This window comes from Nilaparvata lugens, chromosome 6 (assembly GCF_014356525.2).
Source record: "Nilaparvata lugens isolate BPH chromosome 6, ASM1435652v1, whole genome shotgun sequence".
Lineage (NCBI taxonomy): Eukaryota > Metazoa > Arthropoda > Insecta > Hemiptera > Delphacidae > Nilaparvata > Nilaparvata lugens.
Genome location: NC_052509.1, coordinates 48,189,669 through 48,203,777, shown reverse-complemented (window position 1 = coordinate 48,203,777; position 14,109 = coordinate 48,189,669). Strand labels below are relative to the sequence as shown.

Genomic DNA, 14,109 nt, shown 5'->3' with positions numbered 1-14,109 from the left:
TTATCGTAAATAGATTCTAATAGTATAGGGTGACCCAGAATAACGGGAGCTTTTGAAAATACCATACCGTAACACGAAAGTGAGAAAAGAAAAAATAATTTCATTTATGACAATGAAAACTTTAAAACTTGCCATTTAGGGAGCATTAATTACATTTTTTGGTAATTACATTCTACAGATGGCTTCCTGCTGCACGAATACATCATTTGTATATAATAATTTAATACATTTTCCATACCGCACGGCAGTCAGTGGCAGCTAAATACATTTTCCATGCCGCACGGCAGTCAGTGGCAGCTAAATACATTTTCCATACCGCACGGCAGTCAGTGGCAGCTAAATACATTTTCCATACCGCACGGCAGTCAGTGGCAGCTAAATACATTTTTCATACCGCACGGCAGTCAGTGGCAGCTGTGTGAGTGAGTACTGTTTGGTCTCACGATTTGGTTGTGTTTCCTGGCCCCATATCTCGCCAGATTGTCCACCTACAATTTTTTTTTGTAAAGCTATCTCTAATCAAAAGTATTCTCTTCACAATTACAGTGATCGAATTAATTCAGGATGTAAATTCACCAATTATCCAACAAGGATTTAAATATTGTATTAGTACAGGAGGAAGCCAACTAAAGGTTGTAATTTTGGAAAATGTTAAATGTAATTAATGATTCTTAAATGGCAAGTTTTCAAGTCTTCATTGCAAATGAAATTATTTTCTCCATTCTCACTTTCGTTTTATGGTATTCTTAAAAGTCCTCGTTATTCTGAGTAACCCTTTATAATTAGAATATACTGGAAACATAAATTATTCCTTATCGTAACGAAATTATCGATTGCAGATGAAAAATTCTCTTTAGAGAGCTCTAAGAGAATACGATCTAGTAGGCGTAGAAGTAGTAAAAGCCTTTTTAATTTTAACTAAGCCCAATGGTAGAAAAACACTTGATGATAGATTACATAGTCTGAATTATGGCAATTTCACTATCATCGAAAGCGTTATAAGAGTTGTTATTTTTTTATCTATCATAGAGAAGTAGCAACTACTGTTGTCGATTTTAATGTAGCTGCCGTTAATAAACTACAATTCATATTGACGTTTTTTTTCTTAAATGGCAGAACAAAAAACAAAATTAATAATGAATAGTCGCAAGAACTCAAACAAAAAAAGACTCACATGAATGAACTTCGTGTTGCCAAAACTGTTGTAGATAAAGGGATCAACGAGCAGGCATCTTGCTCTTTATTGTTAGAGGCTTCTACGTTGTCTATATCTTGATGAAATCAATGTTTGTTTTTCAAACTGTGAATATACAAAGAGTGGAGTGCTCAGTACAATGAGTAGGTGATGTGAAGTGTCATATCCATGATGCCTGTAAATAAAATAGTGAATTTGATATATTATTATTTATTCGTTTCGTTAAGCTATAATAAATTCTCCTTATAAGTGTTGACATTCACATTACAAGGAATATTGAAAAATTCAATATTCAGCATAAATTTAAAGAATAGACGAGATGAAAAATAAAAGTTCTATTTGGATTGTGTTTTAAAAAGATCCTTCGATTTGTGTTTTCAATAGATCCTTCCATCATGTTTTCTTATGAAATTACTGCAATGCTTCGCGCATGAGCTGCTATAATTGATTATCGAAAAATTATATATTCCTTCTTCTGAGAGCTGAATAAGATTATTTCATTCAAATATAATCTTATTAATAGTGAAACATAAATATTCTTAAGAAGTCGATACGTCTTACATCCATACCTTTTCTGAATACCAATTTCAATCTAACTTCCAAATAAAAATTTCGGAAATTGTCCATGGTCCCGTAAAAACTTCAGTTTGGGATTAGTGAGGTTCCAACGTAATGTATATGAACCATCTACTCTATTTATTGGATTAAGTAAAATGATCACAGAGCCTTTTTACACACACCAATTTAAAATAATCTATTTTTGTTGACACCATCTCTAATATGTAATATGACTGTGTCTGATATAGTGTACAAAGTAGTAGCATCGCTGAACAAAGTAACAAAAGTCGGACATACAAGATTGTTAAGTTTACAAGTCCTTCAGGAAAGCTATAAAACTATGCTGATGAACTAGGGTGGTTCCGCAATCGAAAACCACCATACACAACCAGAGAAGTATACAAAGGCTACTCTGTTTCTATTTTGTCTATGAAAAGAACTGTTGAGTAATAGGCGTCGCTAATTGGATGTAAGGCACAAGGTCTATGACCAGTTGTTGGCTAGCTGAATTACACTACAAGGGATACATAATTATGGTAAACTCAATGGCATTTAACCTATCTTGGACTTCCCACTGCTTTTAAGTCGGACTGACAAGTTTTGCAATGTTGGAATTCTTCTTAGGTAGGTACACATTAATATTCACTATTAATCCAACTAGAGAGTTGAGTGAAGTGCTGTGGAGAAAAAGGAAGTGAATATTTTATTAAAACAAAATTTTATAATAATGAATGAATGAATACTTGAAAAAAACCCACATGTATTTAAGAAGACAGAGACACAAGCATAAAATTCGCACTGGTTTTACGGAACAAGGTATATCCTGGATCGTTCATCACTTTCCCCACTTGCTTGGTATGATAAGTAAAAATGTCAATTCACATTTATAAGAGTTGTTTAATCTTCAGGCTTTTCTGGTGGTGGTCCACACGGCTGCAGCATCTTCTCCATCAGGTTGAACCTGACCCTGGCTTTGGCTTCGTTTTCCGATATGGCGAAGAAATTGAGCATGTCGCAATGCCCCATGTAGGACGAGTATGAGTCCCTGTGGATGTTCACCATCCATTCGAACTTTGTCGTATCTGCATGTCCTGTTCCAATGTACTTGGATTGCAGATGCTCCAACTGGCTGTAGATATTGTAGCGTTCACTCATCTGAAACAAACAAATCAAATCATTTTATTGTAATAGCTCTTCAGATCATCAAGAATATTACAACAGTCAAAATTCAAACATCGAATAGTTAAAAAATCACAGACAGTAAAACAAATATAGTAATACAGTAAAATTACCTATAGCATTGGATAGCTTATTAATTTCTAAACAAAAAAGATAATAAAATCCAGTTCCAAAAGATTTCGATGCAAAATATAAAAAACTACCAATACTTTGTGATATTATGGCAGATATCCAACTATAGTGAGATTAATTCATTACAAAGTCAATCGAAATGATATGAAGGCATTGGAGCCACTTTTCTTTTTCAAAACCTTCTATAATAGATAGCTGTGATCCAAGTCATGCTTATAAATATGATCTGATAATAATTTACAATTCTTGTGAATAAAGATCAGTTCTATCTCAAATAAATTTCACTCATTAAGAAAATATAACATTTTATTATTCAATAATAGCATTGGGAATAATACATAATAATCAGCTGTGCTAATAGTGAAGTTGTGTTTCTTTTCAGGCTCGAAATTTTGCAAAATTTCTAATTTGTAGAGTTTTGAGTGAAATATTTTTGTTTTTAATCAGTTTTTAAATATCAAAATTCAAAATTTATAGTTTTGTCATTAGTTTTGAAGTGGAAATTGGACTTTTTGAAGTGAAAGTGAAATCTTAACCTTATTCTTTTTGAAACTTTTATTTGTTAACATTTGGGAGAAGACAGTTTTGGGCTATGCCTGTTGTCTTCTCCCAATCATATTATATTTATTATAATTATGATCTGTAATTGCCAATGAAATAAATAAATACATAAATAAATAATGAATGTTTTTAATTGAGATTGGATTTTCTGGTGGTTCATCATATATTTCTACTTAATCTTCAAAACGTTTTGGGAATCATGCGGATTTTATAAAGGTTAGAGCTTGGTGAAGAGATTCAAGAGTTTAATTTTTTAAAATATATTAAAATGATGTTATTGGTTGATTTTAGAATTTAAACTTATATAATTATGTTTAACTTTGACAGTTCATTCGGTTATTAGGACATAGTTTGGCCGATGGTAGTCCTGAGTAGACCAAACTAGAAGGAGTCTACTATACAATAATAACAACTTGAAATTGTCACAGATAATTATTTATTAAAAGATTGAAAAACTAATTTGATTGCTAAAGCACTTTCAATATTTGAATAACATAAAACTTGAGCAGCAGATTATAAATAGTGTAAATGCAGGTTTATGATTGGTTAACATTCGTAATCTTCGGCATCCCTGAATCACAGGGAGAAAAAATAACAAACACTGTCACAGGATTCTTTCGCGATAAACTGAAACTGGAAGTTGATCCTGCTAAGATCGATAGATGTCATCGAGTTGGCCGTATGTATGCGTCACTGCCCCAAACAAATAATAAACAGCAGCCTCGTCCTCCATCTCGAGCAATTCTAGTAAAATTCGTTAGTTTTGAAACGAAGCGGACCATCCTGACTGCAAGACGAATACTCAGCGGCACCGGTATTACTGTTCGTGAAGATCTGACACAGCGTCGCAACAAATTGTTCCAACAAACAGCTGACAGAGTTGCTATAAGAAATACATGGACAATTGATGCAGGCAGGATTATGTGGCGGGAGAGTGATAAAGTATTGGCAGGCGGAAGATAATATCCTGATAATTATGAATTAAGATGTATCACAATAATTGATTTAGTATTTTCAGGATAGACTCAAAAAATTTTCCCCCTTTTTATTTGTCTCTTTGTGCCATGTTACTGAAAAGCACAACCATCAGTCGTAATATATAATATATAAACCTATAAAAAAACTTTCAAGTTGTATTAATAATTATAATGACAGACTATAATCTTGATAGCACAGTCAATCTGCACAATGTAAGATTTCCCCACCGTACTTGACACTGTAATCTTCGCAATAAATTCAGAACCAAATCTTAAAAATAGTAAGCATGGGTACAAAGGACCAAGACCAAGCTAAAATTTAGCTATTTCGATATTTAATATCGACCTTCCTCAGCACAGGCTTAACAAATTTGAACGCACACCAATGCAGACTCATACTTCTTCAATATTCTGCCGGATAACCTAAAACACGTGAAAAACTCCCATCAGCATTTCACAAGGAACTGAAAACGTACCTCACTGCAAGACCGTACAATTCAGTGACGGAATTAATTGAAAACCACAAATACTGTACCACCATCTAAGAGGATAGCGGTGCAAGTTGCAATAACTGCCAAACTGATTGGGAGATCGACAGAAAACTGGACAATTCCCCGATCTTAGGACCGTGGTGAAGACATGGGAATAAAAACAACATTGTGTAAATTAACTTGGAAATTGAGATTATAGAACATTTAATACCATTGCGGTGTATGTGCTGGCTCAAACCGATGCGTTGCGAGATATTTGCATGCGAATAATTCGCAAATTTTGCTACATGCAGCATTTGCAGCGCTTTTTCGCGTTGGGAATTTTGTGGCGAGTTCTGGAACTACACTAGTTTCGTCTGCGTAATAAACAAACATTGCACAACCATTAGGCTACATTATTTTATTACTTTAGAGGTATGATTGTGATTTCATGTCACCAGAGAATTATTGTTGTAGCACTGTAGGTAAATAATACTTAATTATTTGAAAAACAATTATCTTTCCGAGACAAGAGAAACAGTTTCTTGTAGTGCCTGAGTCACATCAAGCTACAAAATAATTAATGTTAGCAGCTACAGAAACAGTGCAAGTATGTAAGCTATTTTGGTAACAGCTTATAGGATAGCTTGGTGTGAATCAGGCTTTACATTAAATGAGTTAGAAATATAAAATCGGATTATATATATACAGTAGAGTATTGTATTTATTTATACCTTTATACCTAAATCTGCATCCTTTACCCATAATATGGGATTGATGGCGTCAAAAACATATAATACACAAAACAAACATACATAAGGCATGTTTAGCAAGACTGAATTTCCGACAAATCATCACTCATATAATTCACCAAAAAAGTAGTATGCTTTTCAAGTGCTTGGATACAACTCTCTCGAACGCTCTTAAATCCAACTGTTTTACTCTTGTAGGCAGCCTATTGAAGTATCGCAATGCCGAACTCCTGAAGCACACCTGTGATCTCTGAAGGCGTACTCTGGGAATATCAATCAGCTCTCGATGTCTGGTGTTATGTTCATGCACATCAGTCCGAGTCAACATGTACTGCTGGGTCTTCTTGACATACATTAGACAGAGAAGTAGGAAGTGGCAGATCACTGTTAGAATACCAAGTCTAACAAAAAGGGGCTTGCAGTGTGCGCGATAATCGCTTGCGGTGATGATTCGGGCAGCCCGTTTTTGCAGCTTCAGTATGTCTACAACCTTTGCTGAATGACCCCGCATGAGTAGGCCATAGGAAACGTGACAGTGGAAGAGCGCGTGATACACCATGACTAAGTAGGCCTCAGTCACATGACCCCTCAGCTTCATTCAGTATGTCTACAACCTTTGCTGAATGACCCCGCATGAGTAGGCCATAGGAAACGTGACAGTGGAAGAGCGCGTGATACACCATGACTAAGTAGGCCTCAGTCACATGACCCCTCAGCTTCAGCAGCAGAAAACAAATTCTGGACAGTCTTGTGGTTACATGCTGAATATGGCTGGCACAGTTGAGTTTATTGTCCAGAACAAAACCCAGCAGCTTGACAGGGTCTTGATCACCAGGAAGGTTTCTTGACAAGCTGCAGATGACATGCTGGGTCTTGTTTGCATTCAACTGGAATCGGTTTGCCAGGAACCATGAAGTTGAAGACCGCAGATGTTCAGCTGACATCTCCAACACCTGCTTAAGGTCACGGCCAGAGGACATCAATGATGTATCATCCGCAAACAAGAGCGTTGAACCATCACTGTCGAGGTCGTTTATCATAATTATAAATAGGATCGGTCCCAGGATTGATCCCTGAGGTACACCGTGGCTCACAGGGAGTGGACAGGAAGAAGCTCCACCAGAGACACCACCTGCTGCCTCCCAGCCAGAGAGGACTCCAGAATGGATAGCGCTAAGTCCACTACACCATAGTAGCGCAGTTTCTCAATCAGGATGCAATGGTCAACACAATCATAAATATGAGGTAAAAATTTTCTATTTGTTGTATTTGTAAGGGTATAAGTTAACGCCCTAAGCAATAGATATACGATAAAATGTTATAATACATCAATTTTGTAGATATATTCATCCTTGAAAGGATAAAATGAAAGTCAGATCGATATCTTGATTTGAAGCCGTGACATACTTGGTTTACGAAACAATTGCAGTTTTGAACTTCTGGGAGGACCTGGGGAGGAAGTAAGCGGGGGAACGATGTTGGACTCTGTTGTTTCAGGATATGTACTAAGCATAAATCCAACACCCTGCAAAAATCCAGCTTTCCCATAATTTTATTGCGCATCAAAGTCTCAAATTTCTAAACGCTCTAAAGTAGTCATATTATCCATCCCATTTAGGTATGATAAACCATTAATGAATATCAATGTTAATAAGCTCAACGCATGGATGGCTGATGAAATTACAAATATACCTAACACGAAGATCATTGATCTGAACAATTTTGACATCACTGATTATACGCAGCATGGCTTGCATTTAAACAAACAAAAAGGTAAACCAAAATTAGTAAAATTGTTGAAAAATCATATCTTGGAAATGAAAAATAACATTGATTATGCAGGTAGGCCTGTATCCAATATTCCAATAATAAATTGTGGAATGGCCGAGGGTATTGATAGGAGTAGATTAGACTCGATAGGACACATGAGAGAAGAAGTGGACTCAAATGGGCAAACTACAGGTGATAAAGGTAATGAAAACGTATCTGCTGAGCTGAATGAAAATGTCTCGCTATTGTTAGGACAAACACCTCAATTTGGTGCTATGATGAATATGAGTACATCTAGTTTAAACTATTTAGTTCAAAAAGGAGAGTTGCCAACCTAAAACATTTTAAATTGAATCAAGACAAGAAAACTAGAATTAAGAGTTATAGAGTAAAAAATGTGAATTGTAAACTAAAGAATGGGTTAGTAATCTTCCATCAGAACATACAGCATTTGGAGTCTCGAATTGATGCACTAACTATTACATTACAGGAAATCAAACCAGACATAGTTATTGTGACTGAACATAAATTAAATGAAAATGAAATTCAAAAAATTAAAATACCAGGATATTATTGTAAGTGTTGATATGTAAGGAAGTCTTTTAGGGGGGGTGGAGTGTTGATATTAGTATCTGATAGACTAATCGAATGCAGAAACATCATGACTAAGACAATAAATGTTATAAATGAAGATAAGATTTTTGAGACATGTACAATCGAAATAGAAATATATAACAAGAAATATATTGTAGCTGGATTTTATAGAACTCCATCAGAAAATATTGAGATGTTCCTGGAAAAATTTAATCGATTTTTAATAGAGATCTGTAAGATTAATAAAAATGTAGTAATAGGGGGAGACTTCAATGTCGATGTTTTGAGGGAGGGTAGAAAGAAAACTGATTTTATCAATGTAATAAATATGCATGGATTAAAATATACCGTAGATATACCCACTAGAATAACTGACTCATGTGAATCGGCAATTGATAATTTCATCACCAGTCTTAACAAAGGGGATATTCTTGTGGAGTGTTTAATTACGGCACTCTCGGATCACGATGGGCAAATTTTCAATATATTAGATGTAAATAATAAGCTTAAAAGTAAAGGAGTTATTAAAATGGTTAGGAGGTATGAAAATGATCAAATTACTTGTTTTAAGAATGACCTAGCCACAATAGACTGGACTGATCTTTATTTGAGTCCTGTTGAGAGTAAATTCACTTATTTTTACAATTCACTAAAGTATTATTTTAATTGGCATTTTCCTCTAAGTAGAATTGTGAAGAAGAGACTTAAAAATAAGTGGATTGATGTTGAAGTTGTCAATGAGCACGAAAATCTCATACAAGCTAATAGATTATTTAGGACAAATAAAAGTGATATCAATTTGAAGGAAAATTTAAAAGCTCATAAGAAACGCTTTAGAAAAACTATTAAATTAAAGAAAACTAAACACATTGAAGCCAAACTAAAAAATTCAACAAATGTAAATAAAACAATTTGGCATATAGTGAATACCGAGACACAAAACAAAAATGATAAGGTTTGCAAGAATATTTTACTCAGGAATAACAATTTAGTTATAGATAATCCCTATGATGTCGCAAATATGCTTAACACTAATTTTGTAGAAATGGTCGATACTCATGTTGTACCGAATCTAAGCAAATCTGGCACACCAATAAATGATAAAGAGCTACATATCACAGATTTCAAGTTTATCTCCAAAACAATTGATGAAGAGACATTGTCCAATATCATCGATTCAATTAAACCAAAGTGGTCAGCAGGGTATGATGAAATTCCCATGAGAATTATAAAAGAAGCTAAATCATTCCTAATTAAGCCTCTGCTACATGTAATTAACGCGTCACTCATACTTGGTAAGTATCCAGATGAACTAAAAGTATCAAAAGTGATACCAGTGTTCAAAAAAGGAGATCCTTACGATCCTTTAATTATAGACCTTTAGCAATTCAACCTTCAATAGCAAAAATATTTGAAAAAAGTATGCTAATACAGCTTATTAATTATTTTGAAACAAACAAATTACTAGACACGGAACAACATGGTTACAGAAAAAACAGGTCTACAACGACTGCCTTGATAGAGTTTATTGAAAATATTTTAGAGAAATTGGACAAAGGGTACAGCATTGTTGGCACCTTCCTAGATTTAACAAAAGCATTTGACTCTGTAGATCACAGAATATTATTAAAAAAACTAGAAACTTATGGAATTTGTGGAAAAGAGCTCAACTGGATGGAATCATATTTGGTGGGTCGAAGTCAATATGTAAATATAAAGTATTATGATAAAAATAAGTAAGTGATATTAAATCTAGTTTAAGGTACATGAACTACTCTGTTCCGCAGGGATCTGTTTTGGGGCCATTTTTGTTCCTTTGCTATTTGGGGGGATTACCAAAATATGCGAAAGATGTAATTGAAAGTACTAAATTTTGTATGTACGCTGATGACATTAGTTTAAGCATATTCGACAAAGATTTGGATATAATCGAAGAAAAATGTAATGACACAATATTGCTTTTAAAAAACGTTTTAAGTAAAATGAACCTTTTATTAAATAATGATAAAACGAAATTTGTACATTTCACCTGTAGAAATCCCAAAAGAAAAGTACACTGAAGCTAAATAACCTAAATAACATAAAATTTTAGGCGTAGATCTAGATAACAAACTCAATTGGGAAGAGCATGTATCAAGAGTATGTAAAAAAGTAAGTACAGGAATATTTGCACTAAGAAGGCTGGCACCCATTTGTAATTTATTAACTTTGAGTTCCGTGTATTATGCCACTGTCCACTCTCATATTTCATATGGCATTGAGATTTATGGTGGGACTAGTGCATTTAACTTGAATAGGATATTAAAACTCCAAAAAGAAGCAGTAAGGAAAATATTTAATTTAAATAGACAAGAGTCGTGCAGGACATTTTTTAAAAAGTTAGAATTAATGACTGTGTATGGACTTTTATATTTATAAAACAATATTACACGTAAAAAATAATGAGGACAAATTCCCCAGGCAAACCAGTGTGCATGACTATAATACAAGAAATAGGAACAACTTTATTATCAAAGAACATAGTAAAGAGAAGTACAAACAAAGCCCGACCTATATGGGCATCAAATTTATCACTTACCTTCCTACTAAGATTAATCATGAAAAAAGATATTACAAGGTTTAAAAACAAACTGAAAAAGTATATCGTGGAATTAGAATTATACAGTTATGAAGAATTTTATAGTGCCAACTCATTATGTATTTAGACTACCTATTGTTGATGTATTTTGTTTTTTACTTGTATTTATTTTATTATTTTGAAAATAATAAAGAAAGACACATTCATGTACATTTTGATGTATGTTTTGAATAAAGAGATTGATTGATTGATTGATTGAGTCTCTATTGACTGAGGTAGAAAGCTTCCGTGCGACTAGAAAAAAAACAAACCAATTTGAATGTCGTCAGCCCAGTTCAGACCCGAATCTCCACTCCAGACCGAGCACCAGGTTCAGTGTAGGAGGGTCTGGTGTTTGTTTCATCCAGACCCGCCTAGACCAGACAATCTAGTTAGGAGAAACATTGCTTCCAATGTAGGATCAACGTAAGGGTATGATCACATTGGATGCATATAGGTGCACGTGAGATCATGCATGAGCCGAGAAACAGAATCTGGAAAGAGCTATTGAAATACGTTGACATGTCTGACTGGACGCAACCAGCAAGTACAAGCCTTTACACTCAGGCCCGGTTGCACACAGCCGGTTAAATTTTAACCGTGATTAATTTTACAAAAACCAATCAATTAAGGCGTTTTTGAAAAGACGGCTTCTCTGATTGGTTCTTGTGGAATTAAACACAATTAAAATTTAACCGGCTAAGCAACCGGCACTCAGTGTTGAGAATTCCTATTGCTGTTTTAGATTTTGTTTCTCATCTGCGCGCTTATTCATGCATAACTACGCGTACACTTGCACTTATACCCATCCAATGTGATCATCCCTTAGCACTTACTATTATTTCATTTTCAAATTTTGATAGAAAATTAGTAAAAAGAAGAGATTTTATTAGCCTTTTAAACCACTGAAATTTTGATCCCAAAATTGAACATTAAATTGAAAATGTAGAATGTTAAGATAAATAATTAAAACAAACAATCCGGAGCTTTAAGCTGCGTTTACACCAAAGTTATTAACAAAATGTTAATAACTTAATCATTATACATTCTATTAGACTGAACATAAATTATCATGCACATGATGAACATATGTGTTTGTCAAGTTCCGTTTAATCTAATAAAATCTATAAAGATTAAGTTATTAACATTTTGTTAATAATTTTGGTGTAAGCGCAGCTTTAGTGAAGTTTTACGGCACACTTTGTATATCAAATTCAAATGATCTTTATTCACAAAAAAAGTAATACAGCAGCAGAAACATTATATAAATAGTGAATATTCCCCACAAAGACAAGTCTGGGTATATGTATATTTTTTTAATTTTTCAATTAAGCTATTATTGAAAAATCTTTGAGTAGATATCTTTAATAATAGTTAAGATACAAATATGCCGTGGTATTAGAAATTGACACCTTACACCAATTGACCATTATTTTTGTTAACAATTCGAATAAATAGCTATTATTGATATTAGTTTGAAGTATCCTAACCTACAAAATGCTAGGAAAGCATTTTAAATAAAAATATTACTTATTATGGTAGATAGAATAATGATTACCTTTTCTAATATGAATTCAAGCAGACGATCTTGATGATTTATGAAATGATTATTAGACAAAATAAACACAAAAATAGAGTAGGATATTTTTCAAGTCTGTTTTTCAGCACAGCACTCAGCCGACAGCCAGCATCCACCATCCATTCAATACAAAATTTTGTTTGCTATCGAGAATCGAAATCAAAAGTCGATTTTGATGCTGATTTCGATTGTTGTTGGTGACGTTCACTTCATCACAGATTTCAGTTGATCACGAATCAACTGTTTGGGAGGGTCTCAGTTTGTCGAAATTTCCTTTCATAAAGTTCCCGGTGCATTTAAAAAGTTCAGTAGATACAGCATCATTTTTTATATAAATAAGAGCGAAATGGCATCGATTCATTCACTCACTCATAAAAAAATAATAATAAACTAAAAATCTACTGGATCAAATACGTTTAAATTTGGCAGATTTGTTCAGAGGCGCACTAAAAACGGATTTGTAAAAAATAAAGAAAAACCTAAATCTGCGTTTTCTTAGCTTTTTCAAGAACTAATTAATTGCAAAACATGTTCAAATTTGGTACGGTATACAGAAGTGGAAATGGATGGAAATTTTGCCTTGAGATATAGGACTTATGAATATTACGCCAACGAAATGCCCAAGATAGGCGATTGCTATATATACTGTATTTTTCTATTGGTTTTTCTGAGTTTCTTCACATCTTTGAAGAACTAGTTGAGAGAAAATGTTCAAATTTGATACCGATACAGAGGTTTAGCTAAGGTCTAGAAATGTTGCGAAAAGAGAAGTCTAATATTTTGTCAAAATCGACGTTTCTCACTTATCTGAATAATAATTGATAGAAAATATTTATTCGAATTTAGTACACAGGTTAAGCTGAGGTAGAAATATGTTGTTTTAGTAGGTTAAATACGGTAGTCTATGGTTATAGATATGCCCAAAATAAGTGTTTTTCTTCTTTTCACAAGACCAAATTGACAGAAAACGTTCAAATAAAGTACAAAGGTTTTGCTAGGGTATAAACAGGACCTTCTAAATACATTTAGGAGGTCCTGGTATAAATATCTTATTTTGAGAGAACTTCAACAATTATTTTTCTGAAGATACACTCAAAATTGACTTTTTTTAGATTTTTCATTACCTACCTATCTTATAGACACAAATTGTTCAAATTTGGTACACTGGTCCATCTAATATTTTTTTGGATTCTCACAGTGAGTTTTTCAAGGGTTTTCAGGAACAAATGAACTTGAAAACTGTAAACACTGAAGTGTACACAGGTTTAGCTAATGTCAGTGCTCAATTTTAAAGAGTTCCTTTTCATTGAGTTTTCAATGCATATAAGTTATATAGCTAATTACTTATATAGTCATCAGCACTCCTCATTCCATTGTATTGTTGATGTAGCCTAGTTGTAGTGGAAGGTAACATTGTATTTGGTAGTCAGTTCCAAGCTAGCGGACATAGCGAACGGAGCTCTATGGCGAGATATAAAATTATTGTAATATATGTAGTTAACAAATAAATTCATTTTTAAAAAGACTATTTCATTAATCGCAATCCTAACTGGCGCAGTCAATAGGACACTTCAAAAATCTGGTGTGGCGCACTCACACAACTTTCCTTGCCGTTATGAAAATTTATCACCTGACGCTAGTAGCCTAGTGTTCACGCGCATCTCAAGTCTACTATTCTAAGATCCAAGCCAGCTGGTGACAGGACAATAACGCTGGAGACACACG

At 33.8% G+C, this 14,109-nt stretch overlaps 2 protein-coding genes across 2 annotated transcripts; both read right to left on the bottom strand.

The window, feature by feature from the left end:
- Positions 1 to 2,454: 2,454 nt before the first annotated feature.
- On the bottom strand, positions 2,455 to 12,595 carry LOC111051531 (splicing factor 3B subunit 5). Its single transcript, XM_022338060.2, has 2 exons — positions 12,364 to 12,595; positions 2,455 to 2,908 (listed from the first exon to the last, which is right to left on the bottom strand). The coding sequence occupies exon 2, from the start codon at positions 2,906 to 2,908 to the stop codon at positions 2,651 to 2,653; it is 258 nt and encodes an 85-aa protein (XP_022193752.1). The 5' UTR covers positions 12,364 to 12,595; the 3' UTR covers positions 2,455 to 2,650.
- On the bottom strand, positions 4,810 to 7,413 carry LOC120351953. Its single transcript, XM_039430988.1, has 2 exons — positions 6,439 to 7,413; positions 4,810 to 6,314 (listed from the first exon to the last, which is right to left on the bottom strand). The coding sequence occupies exons 1-2, from the start codon at positions 6,862 to 6,864 to the stop codon at positions 5,940 to 5,942; spliced, it is 801 nt and encodes a 266-aa protein (XP_039286922.1). The 5' UTR covers positions 6,865 to 7,413; the 3' UTR covers positions 4,810 to 5,939.
- Positions 12,596 to 14,109: the final 1,514 nt, after the last annotated feature.